This window comes from Phycodurus eques, chromosome 14, assembly GCF_024500275.1.
Source record: "Phycodurus eques isolate BA_2022a chromosome 14, UOR_Pequ_1.1, whole genome shotgun sequence".
Classification (NCBI taxonomy): Eukaryota; Metazoa; Chordata; class Actinopteri; order Syngnathiformes; family Syngnathidae; genus Phycodurus; species Phycodurus eques.
This window is the reverse complement of record NC_084538.1, coordinates 22314804-22340800: the sequence shown is the minus strand read 5'-3', so window position 1 is coordinate 22340800 and position 25997 is coordinate 22314804. Positions and strand designations below refer to the sequence as shown.

Genomic DNA, 25997 nt, shown 5'->3' with positions numbered 1-25997 from the left:
AAGAATGGAACGGGAGATCGACAGGCGGATCGATGCAGCGTCTGCAGTGATGCGGACTTTGTATCGGTCCGTCGTGGTGAAGAAACAGCTAAGCCGAAAGGCGAAGCTTTCAATTTACCAGTCGATTTATGTTCCTACCTTCACCTATGGTCACGAGCTGAGGGTCGTTACCGAAAGAATGAGATGCCGGATACAAGCGGCCAAAATGAGTTTCCTCCGCAGGGTGTCCCTTAGAGATAGGGTGAGAAGCTCGGTCATCCGGGAGGGGCTCAGAGTAGAGCTGCTGCTCCTCCACATCAAGAGGAGCCAGTTGACTTTCTGACTGCCTCCTGGACGCCTCCCTGGTGAGGCGTTCTGGCATGTCCCACCGGGAGGAGACCGCGGGGACGACCCAGGATACACTGGAATGACTACGTCTCCTGGCTGGCCGAGGAACGCTTCGGGATTCCCCCGGAAGAGCTGGTTGAAGTGGCTGGGGAGAGGGAAGTCTAGGTGTCCCTGCTAAAGCTACTGTCCCTGTGACCAGACCTCGGATAAGCTGAAGAAAATGGAATGGAATGGAATCAAATTCCCACACACTCGGATGAGTTAATCAAAGCAAGCATGACTTATGAAGTTGCTGACATCCCCAAAATTGTCGGGGCAATAGATTGCATTCTTATGCAACTCCCCCCCCCCCACCCCCCAAACAGGGATCTTATTTAATGGAACTATAACCACACACATTCTAAAAATGTGCAAGCTGTGTGTGATTCAAAAGGGGTTATAACACTTAATCATACATGCAAATCAGTCCCCTTTCGGCGAAATTTGCCGTTTTGAACTCAAAATAGGCCATTTCTGTGAATCGTATAGACTCTTTCAGCACTGGCAAGATCCACTCCACCCATCCACCATCCACACACAGATGTAATTGTGAATATTACTCCGCGGCGGACTAATATGCTGGCGTATCGGCCTGAGGTTCCGCCCGTGCCCTCGGGATCGGTTTTGGCTGAATCACAGGAGTTGATGAGACCAGAAAAAACACTTCCACCGCTTCTGCTTTTAAGAAGTAACTGTACTTTTACATTAAAATGATCTAAATGTTGGTCGCTACATTTATTTATCAATTATTGGTTATTGATCAACTATTTCGTGAGCGAGACTACGACTTTGACTTCCCCATTGGCGCAGTTTGCTCACCAATCAAACGACACAGGAAAGTCACATGACCTCACACAACGTCTCTATTGGGCTTCCCGGGCATAGGCATTGAAATTAGATAAACCAGTCCGGCTGATCGACTTGCCTACGTGGCGGCCATGTTGGGAAGGTCGTCGTTACCACGAAGGCAACGGCGTGCAACTCGTCGTGTTTACATTTATTCATTCATTTCATTCATCGTCCATTCCGCTTATCCTCACTTGGGTCGCGGGCGTGCTGGAGCCTATCCCAGCTATCTTCGGGCGAGAGGCGGGGTACACCCTGAATTGGTCGCCAGCCAGACTAACAAAAACAACAGTTTTCATGTATTGTAGTATCTGTCTGGAACTGTCTGCCCAAACGTGGATATTTCCGATCACTTATAACTTGAGAAAACACCGTGCAGTAAAATGCAGATGTTTTGTTGTCGTTTTGACACACACACACAGCAACATCAGAATTAGCAGAATTTGCATTTTACTTATTATTTTTTGTTGATGTTCATGCTGTGGTTAAAAACTTATTTTTTTTAGTTGCTCACTATTTACTCAGTACTTGAGTAATTATTTCACTGACCACTTCAGGGTCATGTTTACCACATCACCTTTTCTTTTAATAATATTCAATAAACATTTGGGAACTGAGGACACGAATTGTTGAACCTTTGTTGGTGGAATTATTTCCCATTCTTGCTTGATGTACAGCTTCAGCTGTTCAACAGTCCGGGGTCTCCGTTGGCGTATTATACGCTTCATAATGCCCCACACATTTTCAATGGGAGACAGGTCTGGACTGCAGGCACGCCAGTCGAGTACACTCACTCTTTTACTACGTAGCCACGCTGTTGTAACACGTGCAGAATGTGGTTTGGCATTGTCGTGCTGAAATAAGCAGGGGCGTCCATGAAAAAGACGTTGCTTGGATGGCAGCATATGTTTCTCCAAAACCTGTATGTACCTTTCAGCATTAATGGTGCCTTCACAGATGTGTAAGTTAACCATGCCATTGGCACTAACACAACCCCATACTATCACAGATGCTGGCTTTTGAACTTTGCGTCCATAACAGTCCGGTGGAGTTGTACAATCAGCTCGACTCTTAAACTATGATGTTTGTCCTTTATTTTGTTTTTATCGTCCACATGGTCAGCAGAATTGTCAAAAACTCTGATTCATTAGGTAATTTATCTGGACTGAAAGACTAATGAAGAAAAAAGGGGAAGTTTGCTGACATGGGTCTAAAAAAAGTTCTATTTCTTCACTCTCGGAATCTTCACCTTCATTATTATCACTCTAATAATATTGAGCTGTGATTTGACTGCAATGTCTTTTTTGCATGGTACAGAACATACACATGGTTGTGCTCACTGCTGGCCATTTGTACGGCCCATGAAGAGTGAAAATCATTGTCGTCTGTTTTTATTTATGTTGAACACAATGTCCCAACTTCATTGGAATTGGGGTTGTACATCAACATGTACTTGAGCAGTGTAAATAAGTTTTTCTGCGTGAAGAAAATATGATTATTTTTCCTTATTGTACTCTTCAGTCTTCCAGATTGCTTAATTTATGTTAAAATAAAAAACATTCTCTGCGGGAGCCCGGGGGATCCCCCCAGACCCTCCCTAAAATGTTTTTTTTTTGGTCACCTTTTTCATGCCTTTGGTGTTTCCATGTCTGCTTAATATATCATGGGATCGGTGACTCATTCGTCTTGACTAGGAATAGTGTTCTGTTTTCAAAGTTTAGAGATGGCGACCATAGGGATGGCTGGCTTTTAGCGAAGTTCATTATATATTTTATGCCTTTAAGATTGGCCTTGCCAACCTCTCTGTTTAGCATCGGAAGCATTGTGATGTCACGTAGCATGGACAAAGTGAGGAAGGCAAACAGGCTGTTCAGTGGACATGCATTCAAAACCTCAAATATGAATTGAACAGAAGAAGCTTTAAATATGTGTTAAATTTGTATTCTGTAATGAGAATCTCCAAATGACATCACATTCAGAAATTGCGCAATTGAGAAGCAGAGAATGCATAACACTTTTTTTATTGTTTGCGGTTAGCACATTTGCCTCACAGTTCCAAGGTTCAGTGTTTGGGTCTTGGCTCCTCTACAGTATACCTCCTGACTCCTGATATTTTGACCATCTTAGAAAAAGGTAGACCTAGGTTATTGGTAACTTCTGTATTCTTTTTCTTGTCAGGATGTCGAAATACGGACCAATGCAGCTGTTTACCTGCCCCAGATCAATGATCTGTTGAACAAAGTTCCCCGGCAGATGTTGCTGCTATTGAAGACCAACGACCTATTGAGGGGAATTGAAACCACTCTACAGACCAGAGCTTCATCGTCCTCCTTCATCAGCATGTCACGCTGCTGCATACGTGCTTTGGCCAGGTACAACTAAAAAAGTCACAGGAATCAGAATCAGAATCATCATCATCTTTATTTGCCAAGTATGTCCAAAACACAAAAGGAATTTGTCTCCAGTAGTTGGAGCCGCTCTAGTACAACAGACAGTCAATTTACAGAACACTTTGGGGACATAAAGACATTGACAAAAAACAATTGTGCAAAAAGATGCAGAGTCCTCTAGCACTTAGAGCAGTTCGAATGACTAATATTGCAATAGTCCGGTGCAATGACCATTGTGCGAAGGGCGCTGAGACTTCAAGGAGTGTATGCGGTTTAAAGTGACGAGTAGTGCAATGTAGTAGTACAATGTTCTGTGTACCATTACCCTGTTTACTCTGTGTATTCGCTCCTTTCCTCTTCTATATTCTATGGCTCATTTGTCATCCCAATCTCTGGAACAATGGCTGGGATCGGTTCCTTAGTGGGCATTCAAGACCTTATATATACAAGGTCAATATTCAATATTCAACGTCAACACAAACAAAATGCTTGTGCAGTTATTTGACTAGATGCATTTGGGAAAAGGTCTTTGTCATACTTTTTATTTTGGATGATACAAGTACCGTACATACTGTAAGTGCTTACCTAGCCTTGTCGCAAATGATAGTCTCAGAAATGCTTTCACTCGCTAACTTTATTTTTGTTTGTTTATCTAAACGAGCAAAAGCTTTTCGACTTGGTGTGTCAGCAGCAACAAAAACATCCTTTTTTTCCACATTAGTGGCAATTGCGGACTTGTTTCGTTCATACTTGCGAGAAAGCTTTGCAGTGCATGCACCATTGATACATACATATTATCCTCACAAATAGTCTTTTTTAAGTCCACAGTGATTCCCTCACTCTTGCCATGCTTGTGTGTTGCTTTTCTTGGACCCATATTGAGCTAGCAAAACACGAAAATAACTGTAAATACGAAAAACACTGAAAAGGCACACACTGACGCACTTAGCAAAGTAGTAAACGCTGGAGCCGCTGAGAGTGGACCGCCTCCAACCAATGGGCGCACCGCCCGGCACAAAATGGATGAATGAAACTTTCGCGCACTGCAATAAGGTTCAACCATTGGGGATTATTTTTGTTCGGTTTGTGGTTTGTAAATGGTATAGTTCGAACTTTGAGGCGTTCGTAAATTGAGGCTCCACTGTTCTCTTTTAGTGCGGCAGTCAACACAGTATAGTCCATGTTTGCTTCATGCTTTGACCATATCCTATCCAACTAACGTAGGCAGAATCTAGACTCAGTGTTGAATATAAGGTTCCTCCACATGTTCGGGTTCCAGTACACAAGTTGAGAGCCAAAACGAGAGCCAAAACGAGAGCCAATGGCAACAGCAAAATACTGTGAGCTGTTTGGCATTGGTAGAGAAGAATTGTTGGATGATTTTATTCATTGGTGTGATGGTTCGTTTCTAAACTTAAATGTGATAAAAGCCAAGGAAGTGCGATTGAGGACGAGACTGTGGAGCGCATCACCAGTTTTTAGTAGCTTGTGGTGGTCATAGACAGTAAAATGTATTTTAATGAAAACAGAGATGTGTACAAAGAAATCACAGCAGCGACTGCACTTCTCCACTCAACCAGTTTGGAGTGTGCAGCAAGCTGATGGAAATGTTTTATCATTCCATGGTCAAATGGTTGAACAGAATAGGTAAAAAAAAAAAAAAAGAATTACTGAAAATTAACTAGGCACCACGGTGACCTGGTATTTAGCATGTCTGCCTCACAGGTTTTAAGTTTCAGGCTTGAATCTCGGTTCCGAACTTCCTCTGTGGAGTTTGCATGTTCCCCACAATCTTTTGAGGGAATCACTGTAAGCTAACAATTTCTGTAACTCCACGAAACCTGTACACTTCTTGACAGGTATTTCGCCCACTTCTGGTGAGCTAAAGGGCGCATTTTTAAGACTGCAAGTCTCACCTTAGTCTTACAGATGCAGAACTGGCAAATGTAACAGATCGACCATATTTTGTAATAGAAATCACTGAACGCTAACTCGTTACCCCCATAACACCGATTGTTCCAGATATCCGACGTTAACGGTGGTCTGGGCCAATATGGTGCTGTGTCGGGCCACTACGATGCTTCAGATGCTGGGTAGTACAAATTTCTCAAAATTAAAACTATATTTAAAAAATAATAATTAAAAACATTTAAAAAATAAAAAGACGCATCCACAATTAACAGTCGCCTAAGCTCCCTGCTTTCCACTGTTTGTATTAGTGAATGCTTGGTGCATGCTATTTTTGCGCCGCCCCATCTACAGTACTTAAGAGCTATGGCTGGCTAGCTAAATTAAGACGCGTGGCTTAACATGAGGCAGAGGCAAAAGTTTGCTTCGCTTCCTGTGTCAACGCAGCGAAAGTCCCTAATCATCGCCTCCATGGCAACAAATAAGATTCACTTATGACAGGTATCGTGATCACGGAGGGAGGATGAGGAGTAATTAAGAGGACAAGATGGAGAAGTCATTTTAATTGCTAAGCTATCATGACATGTAGTCACGAAACACCGAAATAAGTGATTGGGTGATACAGTACACTTGTTACATAGGTCTGGCTGGAACCGCGTTATTGCAAAGCAAATTTATTTATATAGCGCATTTCATACACAATGTGCTTTACATGATTAAAAGCATTTAAAAACAAAGAAAAAAAACATCTTATAAACATTTAAAACAAAGAGAACAAAAATAAAAGTACAATGAAAACAGCGTACAGTGCAAGAAATATCATTTAAAAGTGGAAATGCTCTAAAAAGCTTGAGAAAAAATAAGTTTTTTACCTGGATTTTCACACAAAACATTCACACTTAGGGGCTGTCGTCACTTCTGTCACTTATTCCATTTGTGTGCTCCACTATTTGACCTGAGTCTGTCAATCTCAGAGCCCTACTGGCTTTATATTCCATCAGCATTTCTTTCATGTATTCAGGACCTAAACTGTTTAGTGATTTATAGACCAGTAGCAGAACTTTAAAATCTATTCTAAAGCTGACTGGAAGCCGGTGTAAAGACTTTACAATTGGAGTAATATGCTCTGACATCTTTGTTCTGGTCAGAACCCGAGCTGCAACATTCTGAATGAGCTGCAGCTGTTTAATGCTCTTTTTGGGGAGTCCAGTCAGAAGACCCTTACAGTAGTCAAGTCTACTTGTGATAAAAGCATGGATGAGCTTGTCCTCGTCTGCTTGACACATGCAAACCTTCATTTTCAGATATGTTCTTCAGATGGTAGAAGGCAGTTTTAGTAATTGATTTGATATGACTGTTGAAAGTCACGTCGGAATCTATCAGAACACCAAGGTTTCGGACTTGGTCTTTGGTTTTTAAAGAGAGCGACTCCAGGTATTTACGAACAATTTTCTCAGTTTTGTTGTGGTTTAATTGAAGAAAATGTTTGGCTCATCCAGTTATTTATCTGTTTTAGACAGTGACACAACATCTCAATTGAACTGTAGTCATCTGAAGACACTGCTAGATATCGCTGTGTGTCATCTGCATAGCTATGATAGTCGAAATTAAAGTTCTGAAGAATTTGACCTAAGGGTAGCATATACAGTCTGAACAGGAGGGGTCCAAAAACTGACCCTTGAGGGACCCCATAGGTCATTGCCATTCGATGAGATTGAACACTTCCAATGGTTACAAAATAACTCTTTTCCTCCAGGTATGACCTGAACCATTTAAGGACTGTTCCATTTAGTCCTACCCACGTTTCCAACCTGTTCATCAGTATATTATAATCTACTGTATCAAAAGCCGCACTGAGGTCCAACAAGACCAGAATTGACACCTTTCCCGAGTCAGTATTTAACCTTATATCATTTAGCACTTTGATAAGAGCAGATTCTGTACTGTGATGAGTTGGGAACCCTGATTGAAATTTGTCAAAAAGTCCATTTAAGTTCAAGAAATTGCTGAGTTGATGAAAAATACCTTTCTCACGAATCTTGGCTATGAAACAAAGATTTGAGATGGGTCTATAGCTTGCTAACATGGAAGCGTCCAGCATTCTATTTTTTATCAAAGGCTTACTGGCAGCTACTTTAAGAGCTTTAAGAAACTCGCCTGACTGAAGTGAGCAATTGATTTGCTGCAAATCAGCTAGCATAGGCTTCGTAATAGCTTTGAAAAAGTCAGATGCTATTGAGTCAAGACAGCTCATTGATGGGTTCAGCTGCTGAACCTTTTTCTCTACAGTCTTTTGGTCAACTGTATCAAATTCTGACATGGTAATAGAGTTTTTCCTGATTGGCTTCAGATGTAGTATCATTTTATCATTTTGCTGATTTGTGTTAATATTTAACGTGATGGATTGTATTTTTTCACTAAATTAACAAGCAAATTCATTGCATCTATCAGCTGTTAGGAGTTCTGGAGCTACCTGATTCGGGGGGGTTGTGAGCTTTTCAACCACAGCAAACAGAGTGCAAGTATTGTTGAAGTTCTTACTGATGATTTCAGAAAAGTGTTGCTGTCTAGCCCTGACTAACTCTTAGTAAAATTACAAAGACTGTCTGTAGAGGTCATAGTCAATTTGGAGTTTCGTTTTTCTCCACATACGTTCTGCTTTCCTACACTTTAGAGGTCTTTGGCATCATAGTGTTCTAGGTCGCCTCAAGATTGTCTTAGTTTTTTTTATCCTCACTAAGTTTGTCGTTCTACTTTTTTTTGTGCCATTTTTTTTGACCAACTTTCTGTCCCTATAATTACAGTGATGAAAAATGACTGATCTTACTTATTCCGGAAAAGACCCGGCAGATCTCAGTCAGATTCGCAGATAAGATTCTTCATGGGTCGAGGAGGGGCCCTTTGCAACTTATGGATGGTGGTTTCAGGCAAGGGGGAATGGGAGGAAGATCTTGGCGTGATGTGCGTTGGATTCCAATATTGGCAATCATTTTCATCCTGTCTTTCACACCTAACAGAGAATTTGGAGATTGAGTTTTGCGTTGGGCTTTGCTCCAATGGGGCAGCGAGGGGTGTGGGAGATTCAACGTACTGGCTCATCTCATTTGTCATTCACTCCTCCGATTGTTTGGATGACACTGATGTGTCCGTCTGCGCCTTGTCGCCTTATCGCTTGTTCCTCCGATTGTTTGGGAACAATCTTTTGGTACTTCAGCCGTGTCAACACGGCGAGTGCTTTCTTTTCAGGTCGAATGAAGTACACAGTAAAAAATGTTGGCAGTCAATAACTTAACACCTTGTGTATTTAGACAGAAACCATCTGCTTTGTAAATATGTCTGCGCTCCCAAAAATGCAAAAATTGTCAATGATACTCACGGATAGTGCTGTACACACTTCTTTGAGCCACTTATTTAATTGACTGAGCCTAAAGAAACGTTCTTCAAGTGGTAGAGGTCCACTTATGTAAACTTCAGCATCCAAACATTGCACTTTTGTTAGGAGATCAATGAAATCTTGCTTCAGTACCTCTGATTGTTGCTTGACAACATCCAGGGCCTCTGTGTGTATAATGACAGATTTCACAGTTGAGTGCTGATTAGTGATCTCCAGGATTTTTTTTTAGAGATATCAGACACCATGTCATTGGTAAAACACAGTACTTTGGTGTTATTCTCACTGCAAAAACGTTTCACATCCTTGACAGCTCCATCACCAACTAGTAACGTTTGGGGTGCCATTTTTTTCTTGTATGATTTAGTTTCATACCTTTCAGTAGTGGTGGGGGATGACCATTCTTGGCCAGAGTAATCAGATGTTGTCCCATATCTTTGGGCTTTGCTCCCAGTAAATTCCACGGAGAACTGCTGGATGGTCCATAACAATTTCCACAGTACACATCCGTCCTCTTTGTTGACCTAAGTGGCTGTCTGTTAGCACACTTCTGCTCACCATTTTGAGACATCGCTAGAGTGGTTTCATTCCCCGACTATCCATTTATATCCATATGCACTTCAAGACGGTGGATTTTCGTTTCCAGGATTGACATCCTCTGCAGCAGTCCGTGATAGTCCTCAGTGGAAGGGGAGGCATCTTGATTGCTGGTCTTGTTGCTAATAGCAGGCCGCGCTCACGTAATAGTGAGAGGGTGTCAGAAAATATTGGAATATGACAACAACTGACTGTACAGAAGACTAATTACAGGGTTCCTACACAAGTACGGAAAGTATGGAATTTGATTTACTAAATTTCCAGGTCTGGAGAAGTATGGAAAATGGAAACTATTGTGTGGAAAAATATGTGTGTTTCCAAAACTATTAGAACGGCTCTATTTTCTAAAATAAACAATTATGAATTTCAAAAAACTATAGATTGATCTGGGTTATTTATTAATTTATTTAAATTTTTAGGCAATTGGAAGTGCTGTTACAATGTTTGTGTGAGAGAACACAATATTATACCATGGTCTTGGTGAACACTCAATTCGGATTGGCTCAGAAAAATCCATTGGTGTACACCCTTTGAACGTCTCAAGTAGTTCCTGTCAAAAAATCATTACATTGTTCCAAATGATTGCGCAGCACCCTTAGCCGTTACATTATACAAGCAAACATAGCAACCTGACAGATTTTGTGAACATGAAGTAGTCTGAGGACAGAAATTAGCAAATTGAAAACAATACTGAATGATATAATCATTTACTTTATTTGGTGATTACAACACCTTTGATGACTAGCATGCTGCTGAAGAATTGAGGGAAAAATAAAGAGACAGAAGCGGCACTAAAGGCCTCTTTATACTCCCGCGGTCACTTGGCTGACAACGCCCGCATTGCATCACGTGACCGACGAATTGTCCCATGCGGCCCCTCTGCGTAGCTTGACGCGCAAACGGGAAAAATTGTTGCTGCGCGTCGAACGCCGCGGAGATCATCTCTCGTGATTGGTCCGTTTTAGTGACATGCTGTGATGTTGTACTCAGCGTGCCCCTTAGTTCTACATACCATATACGCCGCCGCCTTTTTGATCGATTTTGCAGCATAATTAAACATATCATCTGGTCATCTAGGTCCATTTGTTCGAGCAGACACTGTTCCACGGTCACCATTGTTGTTGCTTTGTTCCTTGTTACTGAAAGTAAAAACGGCTACCAGAAATGGCCAAAATAATGCAGAGGAAACTCCACCCTGTGATGTCCTACTCAATACCAGCCGTAGCGACACCCCTGACTTGGAGGTGAACTGCAGTACATTTTCAAAACTGCGCGCGAGTTGCGCTCGAGTATAAAGGCAAACTAAGTGCGGGACAGCTGCAGTGACGTCAGCGCGGTCGGCGTCCGCGCGAGTATCAAGAAGCCTTAAGAGTTAACGCCGGAAAATTTAAACCAACTCACAGTCGAGAACGATTAAATCAGTGCAAAGAAAACAACAATATAGGCAATTAAAATGCCAAGGCACTTCCTGGCACAAAACCTGACAAACTGAGCACTTCACTGTTAAGATAACAAATACTTTATATAGCCATTCATCCATCCATTTTCTACACCGCTTATCCTCACTCGGGTCACGGGGTATGCTGGAGCCTATCCCAGCTAAGTACGGATAGGAGGCGGGGTACACGCTGAACTGGTTGTCAGCCAATTGCAGGGCACATATAAACAAACAACCATTCACACTCACATTCATACCTTCTGACAATCCACGCAGGCACGGGGAGAACATGCAGACTCCACACAGGCAAGGCCGGATTTGTACCCAGGTCCTCAGAACTGTGAGGCAGCTGTGCTAACTAGTTGCCCACTGTGCCGCCACAAATATATATACAAATAATAATAATGTTGTGCAATCGACTCGTATGTAGAATTGTTTTATCCTTTTACAAGTTATACTGGGCGGCACGGTGGCCGACTGGTTAGAGCGTCAGCCTAACAGTTCTGAGGACCCGGGTTCAATCCCCGGCCCCTGCTGTGTGGAGTTTGCATCTTCTCCCCGTGCCTGCGTGGGTTTTCTCCGGGCACTCCGGTTTCCTCCCACATCCCAAAAACATGCATTACTTGGAGACTCTAAATTGCCTGTAGGTGTGCATGTGAGTGCGAATGGAAATGTTGAAATGTTTGGCTCCTTTTAACATGTACCAACCATGTTGCCACATTCTATGTCAACAGATTCTATTTCCATATTGAACAAATACATTAAAGAATGCATTGTAGAAGTGTCACTCTTTTGAGAATGAATTGTCACTCCACACGATATGCACACAGGTTGTGTAGTCCACTAAGGTGCAGGTTTTTGCTCGGCATCTGATATCTTGCGTTGAATTGAATCTCTCAATTATGACATCGGTTTCAGGGTTGCATATCTCTTTTAATGTTCTTATTAGGCATTCAGGATCCTTTGTCAGTTCAGTCGGTGTTATTAAATCATTATCCACAGGACTGCAGGTGCATACATGAATGCCCACTCACTCTACAGACTCGGGTGCAGCAAGATTGAGAGAATATAGGATCTGGTTTTGGCATTTTTAAAAATGTGAGCAAAAGTAATGATTGTCTTGTTTTCCTATAAACTTGCACCAATTTTCTTTTCCATTGGATATGAGGGAGTATGGATAACAGTTTATGTGAGCCACTAAAGGCTTTCCATTCATCCATTTTCCAAACTGCTTTTCCCCACGAGGGTCTCGGGCGTGCTGGAGCCTATCGCAGCTATCTTCGGGCGAGAGGCGGGGTACACCCTGAACTGGTCGCCCGCCAATCGCAGGGCAGGTGCACAGACATGTTGGAACAGAAAGTGGTAATCCCCACTCCAACTCCAGCACACCCGCGACCCTAGTGAGGATAAGCGGTATGGAACATGAATGAATGAATGAATGAATGAATGTGCACCAGTGGACAAAACAAGGTCCGTAAAGACATGGATGAGAGAATTTGGTATGGATGAACTTGACTGGCCTGCATAGAGTCCTACCCTCTACCTGATTTGAACACCTTTGGGTTGATTTCGCGTGAACAGCGAGCCAGGCCTTCTCGTCCAACATCAGTGTGTATGCTCCTCGAAAAATGGGCAAAAATTCCCATAAACTCACTCTTAAACCTTGTTGAAAGCCTTCCCACAAGAGTTGAAGCTGTTAGAACTGCAAAGGGTAGACCAACATCATATTAAACCATATGGATTTAGAATGGGATATCGCTTAAAATCATGAGTCAAGGCAGGTGAGCGAATACTTTTGGCAATTTACTGTAGTTGGATGGGTTTAGTGTTTTCCCAGGGGTTGTCAAAGTGCCCCAAGGATCAAGATTTATAGCACGCTTTTAAACCCCTATTAAGACCGTCGTTGAAATCAGCCTGTTTTAAAGGTTTACTTCAAGGTATGCTGAAGTTCAGTCTAACAGCAAGTTAACTTTTTCTAGTGTTAGTTGAGACGTCGGGAGGCTGCCTACCTCCCTGCTAGCTGCAGTCAGAGTAGAAGATATTCACTCCTGCGAAAATATAATTGCGGTTGCACAAAGTTGCTGCTGCCACTGGCTGATTTGCCCGATAAAGGCAGCAAGTCATCATCACACTATTGAATTAACCATGCCGCCAACTTTACTGTTAGTTAATGCCAATCTGTGCCTGTGACACTGCAGCTCAGTTTGGTTTATGGCTTTGACATGATCTTGTTTGTGTGTAGTCCGGCAGTGGCTTGAAAATTGTGGCTCTTAACTTAGCCTTGCTGCTAAATCAGGAGTGTGGAAAGTCAGTGTCAGGATGGTATTATGTAAATTTGCTGGCTTCCAGCAAAATTAAGTATGACTTGCTCACAGACACATTTTCAGAAATAGGCAGCTCACAAAAGATTTACAGTGTTGCCTCGCTATTCGCGGGGGAGAGGGACTGAGCATAAGTCAAAAATCCCTAATTGACGGCCCTCCAAACAAGATTTATAATTGCCAATAGATGCCACAAGATGGCAGGAAAGCACCACTTTGTACAGTACGTATGCATTACCGTTTCTAAACTTCGGGTTGTTCTTCTCTGCTTTGATTGACAGACACAAAAGGAGTAAGATTCAGTCCAGCAGAAGACGTCTGCAAATCACGCTGACAGAGTCTTTCAACCTCTGGAGACTTAGTATGTATGAGTTGTTTCTATGGTTGAAAGGCTCTCTGTTGGGACAAGGGGTTTCTACTCTGCTAGCATTTCTACACTGAGACATGAACAAATCGATCTATAACGTGAGCCCCTGACCACTAGCTCCTCCAGTGTACTGCAAAACAGCACATACAGTTCAGAGAGTTGTATCTTCCTGCAGTTGAAAGTAATTTGTTTAAAACATACATTTCACTGTTCGATAAAGTCTCATGATTTTTGTCTTATTTGTGAATTGTCTGAAAATACAAAGCCCTAACTCATCACACAAACCAGTTTGTTAAAAGACATTTTTAGTTTTTCATTTTAATGTTTTTACTCGCATATCATCACTGTCGGGTGGAAAAAGCTCCAATGTCCAAAGTTTATATTTTTTCCACAAATCTATTATATTGGTCATTTCCCACATGGTTGTGTTATTTTTACACATTTCTGACCAATTAAAAGTGTTAAAGATGGCTTGAACTCTTTGATGATGTAATGTAATGGCTCAACAAATAGGCTGTTGTTTTTTGTTTGTTTCCTGAAATAGAGATGGTTTTGACAATGTGAGGCACGAAGCCAGCAATATATTAATGGACACTAGAATATAAAATGATGACCATATATTGTGCTTAATTTTTTTGCCGATTTTCTAATAATGCCATCCATCCAATCCATTTTCCATACCACCTGTCTTGGTCAGGGTCACAGATTTCCTAATGTCTTTTCCTAATTTCCTAAAAATGTACAGTAATAATGAGAATACACTGTCCCACAGAAGACATATGAATAGACTTCAACGTACTTAGATTATATTTATTGGTAGATAGTTATAGTTATATAGTTAATAAGGTTTTTTTTTTTTTTAGAATCTCAAACACCAACATAGCAATTGTCAAAGTGCGATCTTGCTCCCAGCTGATTTACCGGGTGTCGCACCTTCCCTTTTACCTTTTAATTTGTATCTTTTGCATATTTTTGACGTTGTCTCACAAATTAGCTGGTGGTATACAGTGTTAGCATTAATGGTATAGAACATGGAGTAAATACTGTATGCAGTACTCTAAGTACAAGCAGATATCTTGAGTATATGGATCAAACCAACCATTGGACCATTGATGCACTGCTTGTCAAAACATACCTCAGGATGCTACCGTTATGTACAGTATTTGCTGTAAACCCACGGTAGTAATATTTATTATTTTCATCAACAAATGAGTTACTGAGTCACTCCTTCCACTCATCACATTCTTCTGTAAAGATCATTAAATGTTTACAATAGAATGGTCTCCATAAGCAGATTTTGGTAAGTTTATTTTGTCAATGGTGTATCTTGCCATTGTAGCTGATACTCTTGTGCTAATGCCATAATGTTCTGAGAGGAAATGTAAACAAATTCAATAATTAAATAAATAAATACCAGTATATTTCTCAAAATGCAAGTTTTCTCAAAGAAGCAGTAATAGATGTTTGCTCTATAAGTACACCTACTATAAGAACATATGGTATGTATGCCAGGAAGTGACAGTGCTAACAGCTGTTGTGGTGTATATATATTTTTTGTCATACCATAATAAACCCTCAGAAACACCAAGTCTTGTCTTTTGGTATTTTATTTCATGCATGGTAGAAGAGATGTTGGATAGAGCTGTTTGCAGAGTGCACTACACAAGATCTTACAATTCCGTCGTCTCTATTTACTTAACACTATAGATTAATGAAGATGGAAACTTTATGATGGCAACATTTTGATGCTGAAATTAATTATTAAAATCATAAATTATGAAATCAGTGGAAAATGCTGTAGTTTGAACAAATTGGAAGTCGACCAACATGTAGCAGTTGATTTTTGAGGTTCCACTGGATGTTGATGAATGATGATGTAAACAAATTAGACACCGTCAATTGCTGCTGACATCTTTAATCACTTACATTACTATGAATGACTTACTAATTCTCATTACTTCTTACTTTACTCCTTCATTCACATTTAATTGAACTACTATAACTAAAAGCGATAGACAGACAGACAGACAGACAGATAGCTACTGTGCTGCTTGAAAGTTTGAGAACCTTCCTGGCATGGTCACCCTTTTTTGTAAGAAACATTAAACCAACCTCGTTAAACACACATCCACATCCCAATTTGTAAAGCATACCTTCCTAATATTAGACACACACACACAAAGAGATATATTTTCATTATTTATCCAACAAACATGTTTTGTTCCACAAAAACTCATTTTACATGTACAAGTATGTGAACACCCAGCTGCATTGGTTAAATCCAGCAGATAAAAGCCAGGCTAAACATTTGGGTGCTTATTAAATCATTTAATGAAAAAAGACATTCTTGGGAAAGGGTTTGGCCTGCACTAATTAATAGAGAGATGAAAGTAACCAAACCAACTGTGTTTCCATACAAATCAAGACAACCAAGAGCAAAGGAGATTGCTGGGGACATGACGAGCAGGGTATTGACAGCCCATCCATCTGGGGAGGGCTGTCAGACCGTTCTTGAAAGATTCCAGCTCCATCCATCCACTGTAAGAAAAATAATTTACAAATGGACTTTGACTGAAACTGCCGAAATTGGACGCCCATCAAAACTGTCACCCAGAAACACCAGAAAAAAAAAATAGGTCAAAGCTGACCCTTGCATCACCTCGAGAGAGTTACAGATCTCTCTGGTAGGATCTTGGATAAATGTGCATGCGTCTACTGTTAGATGAAAAGTGAATAGCCATGACATTCATGAGAGCCTTTCTAGAAGGAAGCATCTGCTCTCAAAAAAGAACAAATCTTCCCTTTTCAACTTTCCAGAGACGACTTGGACACGCCAGAGGCCTTTTGGAAGTCCTTTCTCTGGATGGACGAGTCAAAAATAGAATTATTAGGTCACAATCAAAACCACTATGTTTGGAGAAAAGCCAGCACTGCATATGAAGTAAAGATCCTCCAACCAACGCTGAAGCATGGTGGTGGGAATGTGAAGGTCTGCGGCTGCTTGCCACTCCTGGATCCAGACGACTCCATCGTATCTTAAAAGCCATGAATTTCCAGGTGTATTAAGAAATTCTTGACCAGACTCTCCTGCCATCATTCAGGGAGTTAGGTTTCCAGCAAACCACAGTGAGGGCCATTATCCTCAAATGGGGAAAATATGGAACAGTGGTGAATAGGGGTACCGCAATCCGATCTTTGTGATCCGAAATATGTCCAATGTCAGCAAAAAAAAACGAGTATCGGATCGGACGGGATCTAAAATCTCAGATTTTACCACTCTTATACAAGCAGTCCATTCCATGCGCCGTTCAAGAACTTTTATCTAGCAGCGCCCAGATGGTATGCAGATCCCACGTGATCACAACAGGTTGCTAAGGTGCTAAAATAGTAGCAAGGAGTAAGAGTGAATGTTGCTTCCTTAAAGGCGTTCATTAACACTCCTGTTTAAGTTCACTGTAAAACTAAACTCTAAAACTAAATAATAAAAGAATTAGACCTATTGAATATTCAAATAAATCACACCCTTTGTTTCTTTCTTTGATTTTGTACACAAAAACTGCTAGCTCAAAGCTAACACACAATGAATAACACCATTGACGCTGCACTGATATCTCTCAAAATATTGAATATTGCAATGCAAACGCTGTATAAACAATAACAAACAGGCAATATAACAAGACTTTGGCATTTATTCTTCAAGCTCTGTGTAAAACGAGTTATAATAACAATATTCAATCTTGACTTCTACTTTCTTTTTTACTGCAAGTGTGTATCTCATTGCATGTATCACACTGCCCCTCAGAGGTCAAGACGTGCACAGCAGGAACAGCGATTGTCAATAAAACAAAACCCCAGTTGCATCAAGTTCAAGTGTATTGCTGCACATGTGTAGAAAGCAAATGATGTCCCCACCATATACTGACAGTAAAAAAATAACTGAATTGAACTTCATTCTTTTGCTTTGTTTAAGTAAAGCACTGTTTCTGTTGCAATTTAAATACATAATTAAAAATAAGAATAATTACATATTGTAGATATAATTATATATTATATTATAAATATTTTTAACAATCTATATAAACCTTTGAACAGTCCAAACAGAAAAGATGAAACAAATGTCTATTAACTCATTTCAGTCCAGGCTCAGAAACAACCATTCCAGTTTCACATGCTATAATCCCTGAAGCAGCTGCAGCCAATCTCTCACATACACACTGTCTCGTCAGGCTGCTGATAATGTCCTTCTCTGTGAGTCTACTGCTAAAGTGCATGAATGCAAAAACATTCAAGACGACAAAGGTATTTTTTGACACCACGGTGAACTTCCAATCAGTCTAACAGGATATTTTCTGTGCTTATTTGCAATGCCTCATCAGTCGAGTTGAAATTAGATTGGATTTGTCACGCCGAGTGTCCCGCAAGTTGTTCTGGAGTTATGCTGTTAGTTTGACTAAGATTGGACTAAGCAAATATCCAGTGGTCATTGCCTTATTAGTGGTAATGAAATGTAAAGTACATTTCACATACAGTACAGCCTTCAGAAGTGTTGGGCAAGTGGTTAGCACATTCACCTCAATAGTTCAGAGGTTGGGGGTTAAAATCATGGCTGTGGCCTTCCTGTGTGGAGTTTGCATGTTTTCTCCAGGTGCTCCTGTTTCCTCCCACATTCCGAAAACATGAATATTTGGTTCACTGAAGACTAAATTGTCCTTGGGTGTGAATGTGAGTTGAAAGGTTGGTCTATATGTGCTGTGCGATTGACTAGATCGACCAGTCCAGGGTGTACCCCGTCTCTCACCCAAAGTCAGCTAGGAGGGGCTCCAGCACACCTGCGACCTTAGAAGCGCTATAGAAGATAGACAAATGGATGGATGGAACAGTTTATAGTCTTAGAGTATGGGTGGGATTAACAGGACCATCGATCTCTATCAGTCAGACCCACCCAGGCCTGCCATGTCTGAACGGCTCTCTCTGCAGAGCTCCCTCTGCTCCTCTTAAATCTTTCTATCGACGTGTTTGAGGCGGAAATTAAGTCAGGTACCATTGTAGTGAAAACAATTTGGAGTAAACTTGATCTGGTGCTCATTAAAAAGGCTTTTTGAAAATTAATCATAATTCAAATAATAACTAAAATATTAAGTCAAACATAAAATTGTAGTACATTAAACCCTCGCTTATCGCAGGGGTTACGTTTCAGATAACCCTCACTTATCGCGGGGGATACGTTTCAGATAAATGAAATCCGCAAAGTATTGACCATTTATCCACCATCCATTTTCTGAGCCGCTTCTCCTCACTAGGGTCGCGGGCGTGCTGGAGCCTATCCCAGCTAGCATCGGGAAGGAGGCGGGGTACACCCTGAACTGGTTGCAAGCTAATCGCAGGGCACATACAAACAAACAACCATTCGCACTCACATTCACACCTACGGGCAATTTAGAGTTGTCAATTAACCTACCATGCATGTTTTTTGGGATGTGGGAGGAAACCGGAGTGTCCGGAGAAAACCCACGCAGGCACGGGGAGAACATGCAAACTCCACACAGGCGGGATTGAACCCCAGACCTCAGAACTGTGAGGCAGACGCTCTAACCAGTCGGTCACCGTGCCGCCGACCATTTATTTATTGTATTATTATTTTTTTTTTATAATTTTCATATTGTACATGCAATTCAATGCCAAGATGTGATACTTTAGAGAGGTGCAGGTATTTTATTTGTCCACTTGAGGTCACCATCCACACACTCTACACAAACACAAGCCGAATAAAGTCTCTGCTTGAGTGACATTAACAACAGCCCATGCGGACATGGTGTGAACAGGCCATTTCTTGCCTTATGCCTAGATCAGACTACAGGATTAATGCGATTAGCTATTGCAGCCGATTTCCCAGATGAGGCCCGACATATTTTGTCGGGAACGGCACAACTTCTTGTAGTGTGACATAATTCACGACCAACGATTTAGCCCTACGATAGCCATGCGACGCCAAAATGAAAAGTATAGCATGTTTGATTTTTTTGAAATCTTCCATGTAGTATGACATATCAACGACAACTCTCCGACAGCGCACCTTGACGTCGACCAATAGGATTGCGTATTGTGACCCACGCTTCGCCTCCCGTGCTTGCTGTTGTTGACATACTAGCACACCGTTGTCAACATTTATTTGAAGCTTTAGAGCATGAGTCGACAGAATGCCGGCATGTTTACGTACAACCATTTGCTAGACTGCATAACATTTTGTTGCCTGCTTGCGAGCCGTATCGTATTAAAAATATGTGAACATACCTCAAGCAATCCTTGAATTAACGTCTTCTCCCAAGCACCGGTGACGCCCACCACATTTTTTTCACACTTTGTTCTTTTTTTTCCAGCCACACTACATTGGCGCGGCGGGTTGTTGTCGTCGCCATGGTAACGAGTGTATCCGGTCGCGTTGACCGGTGGCACGTCTTCTGATTCCGCCTCTCCGACAGTGTTTGATTTGACAAGATGAAGCCCAGTGTTCGTAAAAGAGGGGATGCGGTGCTATCGGAATACATGTCGTGTCGTGTTGCCATGTCTGACCAAGATACGGCAAGATTTGATGCCAGTAGTCTAACATAGTGCAATCGGGAAAGACCAAATTCGTCTAGTAGTCTGATTCAGGCATTAAGGATTGGCACCGTTCCTCACACTTATGGTCCTAGCAATGTAGTCAGCGAAACACGTTATAGGAACCCAGAATTCATTGCAGTGATAAAGCTAAATGCTGCTCTTTACTTGATATTTGTTCCTATCAATATTGTTATGAGTGTGCATTAGCTTGTCGTCGGGCTAAGGTTGGTATTTGCGAATTTATTCCATAAAACTCTGACTTGGCTAGTGTTTTAAATAGTGGCTTTTCGGTAATATTCTTTGTATCCTCAAGCAATATAGTGATTCATCAAATGTATGAGTTGAGATTACTTAGTAAGGCTTTTTTTTCAGCTGAGAATAAGACCTCAATTTACCTTATGTGAGTCATTGCTCCCACATTAAAATCACATAGCCAATAAATCTAAATGTATCACAGATGTGCAGGTGAGTAACTGCACGACACTGACCGAAAAAACATCTCCTTCTGTTCGACTGATCGACTCTGATTCTCAATAAATATCCATTATAATACTAAGAAACCACAGCAGTAGCATAAAAACACAGTAGAACTGTTCCGACATAAAAGGGACACAGATCCTCCATTCTGCTTGACCTAACAGCCGAACAGGACAAAAAAATAAATAAATCTGCACTAAATGAACTGCGAAATAGCGAGGGAATTACTGTGCAGTATAACATATAGCCTGAAACATTTTTTTCCATCTTCATTTTTATTTTTGCTGCTCTCAATTGCCTGTAGTTTTGAATGGTTGTCTGTCTCTGTGTCAGTCCTGTGCTTGACAGATAATTACTTCAGTGTGTACCCCACCACTTACCCTTAGTCAGTGCTATTAAAAAAAGACAGATGGATGTTAAACATGGTGAGAATCCCAGTCTTAACTTGGCTTCTTACCATTAACAAAACCCATCTATTAAGATGGGGTCTTTAAATAGCAAATCTAATTCCAAGACTGCACTCAACTCAATGCTCAACACCAGTATTAAAACGACATGTGTGTCAAAAGTCTACTTAGGTAATAGTGTAGCTACATAAACCAGGTTGTTTGTTGTCTGTTGGAAAAAAAGGTGCCAGCAGCTTGATCTGCGGCGTGGGAGATGCCAAAGTCACTGTGTGTCTGTTCCAGTGTGTTCAGGGTAATAAATGAGGTGTCAATGCTTTTCACATCCCAGACCACACTGGTTCTCACAGCCAAAGTATAGAGTAAGAGTTTTTCTTCCCACCTTTCTTTTCTCTGTCTGTCGACTGTTTGTCCCCTTGTTATACTCCCAAGAGAACATTCACTTAATCAGACATATTGTTAATGTTTTGTGTGTTTTACTGAGGCTGATGTTTTGCACTCACACAGAAAACGTATGCAATTCAGTGTGATCCTCAGTTTGACAGATTAGATGCGATTTGTCTGGGAGTGATCATTTATAGCACAATGAATCAATATAACATGAAAAACCTATTGGGCAGAGCTGGCTGAATTGATTGAAAGCTCACTTTGCTAAGTCAAAAGCTTTCATCAATGTTCAGTACTCTTGACCGTGCTAACGGCCAGTAAAGACACTTAGCACTCTGAGCTCTTTTTCTTTATACAAAGTATGTGAATTACTGCCTTTCTGCATGAATTGGTCATTAAATGTGACCAGATCTTGGACAAACGCAATCTGCTTAAATTAATACCACACAAACAAGTATACGTATGTTTTTGTCACGTATGGGGAGTGGCTGGATCCAAAAGCAGGCGGAGGCAGATGTAAAATGATGAACAGTTTATTGAGGAAAGGTAATGGCGGTGGTCCTAGGTGGGTTGGAAGGTGGTGGCGTGGACAGGTGGCAGGCAGTAGACAGAACAGGTGGCTGGCTTGGCGACAGGAATAACGTGGATCAGGAACACGGGGGAAAACACTGAGAACAAGGAGTCAAAAAAGGGAATGATGAATAGAGAGACTTACGTGAGGTAAATGGGCCATGGTACCGCTGGACGTAACTGCAATACTTTGACGAGGATTTCCTGGAACAGGCAGGCTTACATACCAGTGGTGATGAGGCTGATTGGAGACAAGTGCTGAAAACAGAGAGGGGATGGGGGGGATGGAACTGGAACTGCAGGGCAGTATATGACAGTTACCCCCTCTCAACGGACGCCTCCCGGCGTCCTGCCAGGCTTCCCCGGGTGAGCCGCGTAGAAGTCGTCCAAAAGGGTATGATCGAGTATAAGCTCATACCCTTCCCAGTCGACCAGGTACTGGAACCCCCTCCCGTACTGGAACCCCATCCCCCTAGGCCTCACTTTGAGGATGCGCCATACCGTGAAGGCCGGATGGTCGTCATACCGTGAAGGCCGGATGGTCGTGAAGGCCGGATGGTCGTCAATAATCCGGGGGGGTGGAGGGGTTTCGGCCGAAGGGTTTAGGGCGCAGGTGGAGACAGGCTTGAGCAACGAGACGTGGAAGGTTGGGTTAATCTTTAAGGAGTGTGGAAGCTTCAACTGGACGGAAGTGGGATTGATAATTTTGGTAATTGGGAAAGGGCCAATGAAATAGGGAGTCCGCTTATGGGATTCAGTTTGAAGCGGGAGGTCGTGAAAAGAAAGCCAGACAGATTGACCCACCTTGTATTCGTGCGTCGGGGAATGATGACGGGCTGTTTATTGCGTCTTTGCACACTGCCTGGATTCTCTGGAGGTGATCCTTGACTGCGGGGACTGCCACTGCCTGCTCCTGTTCTTTGAATAATGGTGTTTGGTAACCATAGCAAGCCATGAATGGGGACATACCGGTAGCGGAACTGCTGAGGGAGTTGTGGGCGTACTCAATCCTCGAGAGGAATGTGCTCCAGGAGGAGGGGTTGCATGTGACAACACAACGGAGGGCTGATTCTAGGGATTGGTTTGCCTGCTCCGTCTGGCCGTCGGTCTGCGGATGATATCCTGACGACAAGCTGGCTGCTGCGTCCACCGCTTTACAGAATTCCTTCCATACCAGGGTTGAGAACCTCTGTCAGAGACAATATCGATGGGAATACCGTGGAGTCTAAAAACATGTTGGACAAGGAGGGTAGCTGTTTCGAAGACAGATGGTAGTTTGGGGAGGGGTATGTAATGGACAGATTTGGAAACGCGATCGACAATAGTGAGAATGATAGTTACCTTCAGAAGGAGGTAAACCGGTAACGAAGTCCAGAGCGATATGGGACCAAGGGCGGCTAGGGATAGGCAATGGATCTGATCAGGATGCCTCCTGGACGCCACCCTGTTGAGGTGTTGCAGGCATGCCCCACTGGGAGGAGACCCCAGGGACGACCCAGGACACGCTGGAGAGACTATGTCTCCTGGCTGGCCTGGAAATGCCTCGGGATTCCCCTGGAAGAGCTGGAGGAAGAGCTGGAGGAAGTGGCTGGGGAGAGGGAAGCCTGGGCTTCCCTGCTAAAGCTACTGGCCTCCGATCCGACCTCGGATATGTGGAAGAAAATGGATGGATCTTTGTATCGTGACAATAAAAGGGGTTCTATTCTATTCTATTCTATTCTGTTTTGTTCTGTTCTATCAAAACGATGTCAAGACAGCAACATTTAAGGAACAAACATAGCACTTTCAGTTAAGCTCTTATTTAGAAACTCAAAATTCCGCTTTTGGTCACTCCACATGGACGATCACCCGGCAGCTTCATTTTTCACTTGAACGTCACATATGCGCAAATCACGTAAATTAGAAACAACAAACATTACACAAATACATACAAAATGAATACAAGTTTAAAGCAGTCACACGATAAAGATTAACATAAATTACTTTGTGGCCATGTACAGTCTCACTGCAGACCAGCGGCGAGGCCAGCCCTATTTTGGGTGGGCTCAAAACTGGCCTTAGCCCACCCTCAGAATTCATCCTCAAATTAATTTGACATTTATTTTGCGAATTTTTTTTTTGTGGTGATAGTACACGCTTTGGCATTGACAAAAACAGTAAACCTCGTGAAAATCGGTTGAGAAATGAGCAAATTGACTTACTGTAATTTCAATGTCCAGGCATTGCCTTTGAAGGGAACATGGACCTTCCCAACATGGCCGCAAACGTAGGCCGTCAGTTACCCGGGCTGCTACAGCATGCTGGCGTATAGTCTTCATATTCATGGTCAGAACACCTACACACATTTCCAGCTGTGTTAACGCTAATGACCAGATAATGCTTGATGTAAAAAACCCTGACACAATCTATGTAATGACAGTTGACCACAGGCGATGCTTTAGTGCCTCCCCCTGTATATGTCGCCACTGACTCGAAGGGGCTTGTTATGGTGCGTACTGCGAAGCCATAAGGTAATAAGCTAATTATGCACTTGGAGCTATCAATAGCTAATTGAATAGCAAAGAGTTTTTTCCCAGTGTATCTGATACGATATGAAATGTCTCTTTGAAGTATCTTATGCCAAGATAGGGCGTATTCACACATGGTGTTTTTTTTTTTTTTTTTTTTTTTTTTAAAGCGTATGCTCTGCAAAAACTCAAACTCTGACCGAGAGTATATTATTTTGAGTCAAAAATAATTAAAATTAGATGTGTCACGTAAAAAATAAAAATAAATAAAAATTGCCAGTATATAAACCATATATTAAAAAAAATTACTCCCCTGGAAAGCTTTTTGTCTACTTATTTCAAGTAAAGATTAGGTTGAAGCAAGTGAAAATTGTCTAAAAACAAGGTGATGAGTCTTATTTTTTTTCAGTGTAGGTGTTTATTTTTAGTTAAAGAAAAAAAAACGCTGGCATTGCCATAACTACATGTGCTAAATCTGGTTAAATGCTAGTTTACGACAGGACACCTTATTTGTTTGTTAATGTCTGCTTTTCAATAGATAGACATATGCTATTTTTTTAAAAGAAGTCAACCAGGTGCAGGTGAGACTAAAAAAAAACCCAACATGATTTCATGATACTGAGTTTGTTTCTTTTTTCTTTTTTTCCCCCAACAATGTTGTCTATTACTCAAATCAAAAGGGGTGACCTTATAAACAACTTATTTCTTCGTTGACAGAGCTATAGACTCGCCAAAATGTTTTTAATATTCCTTTCCTCTGCGATGAAGTACTCATAATGCATTCATACTGTTTCAAAAGGTACCCACCACCCCCGCCCCCAACCCCACCGCCACACTCCTGCCAGCACCCGCTACCCGCCAACAGGCACCGCCGCAGCACCCACGGAACATGGGCGAGTCACCATCACACCACCATTGCTCCCCAGGAGGTCGCCCCAGTGATTTCCTCCCCCCACACCGAGATCAGGAAGGAGTGAAAAAAAAGTCCCGTCCCCACAGACTCCGGAACAGCAAACACAGCGACAAGAGGAAAAGATCCACACAGCATGTGCATGTGTCTTTTCACCATGGAAACCGATCTAAAATGTGTGAAAATAAAAAGAAAAAATAAATAAATAGAATAATAATAAAACAACAACAACCTCGACAACAAAGAATATAGAATTCCATTGTTTACTTTCACACTTATCAAATGTCAAATGGCACCCTACTCAGGCAAATGAATCAAGAGTCTAGATTTAGCATGTTGAGGAAAGGTGACCAACTAACTACGTATATGTGTAATTGATTTTTTCGTTCTGTTGATATTTTTCTAACGCAATATATTCTATGATGAGATTTAGCCACTGATTGATGTTAATAGCTTGTTTGTTTTTCCAGTTTAATTGAACTGATTTCTTGGCGCTAGCTAACGCAACAAGTAATCTT

At 41.7% G+C, this 25997-nt stretch overlaps 1 protein-coding gene across 3 annotated transcripts in view; it reads left to right on the top strand.

The window, feature by feature from the left end:
- The window catches only part of adck1 (aarF domain containing kinase 1), a 124490-nt gene extending 109287 nt beyond the window's left edge, over positions 1 to 15203 (top strand). For all 3 annotated transcript variants that reach the window (XM_061696735.1, XM_061696736.1, XM_061696734.1), the window contains 2 exons: positions 3391 to 3584; positions 13539 to 15203. In XM_061696735.1, the coding sequence (XP_061552719.1) occupies positions 3391 to 3584; positions 13539 to 13698 (354 nt within the window). In that variant the 3' untranslated portion in view covers positions 13699 to 15203. The remainder of the gene's footprint in view (positions 1 to 3390; positions 3585 to 13538) is intronic.
- Positions 15204 to 25997: the final 10794 nt, after the last annotated feature.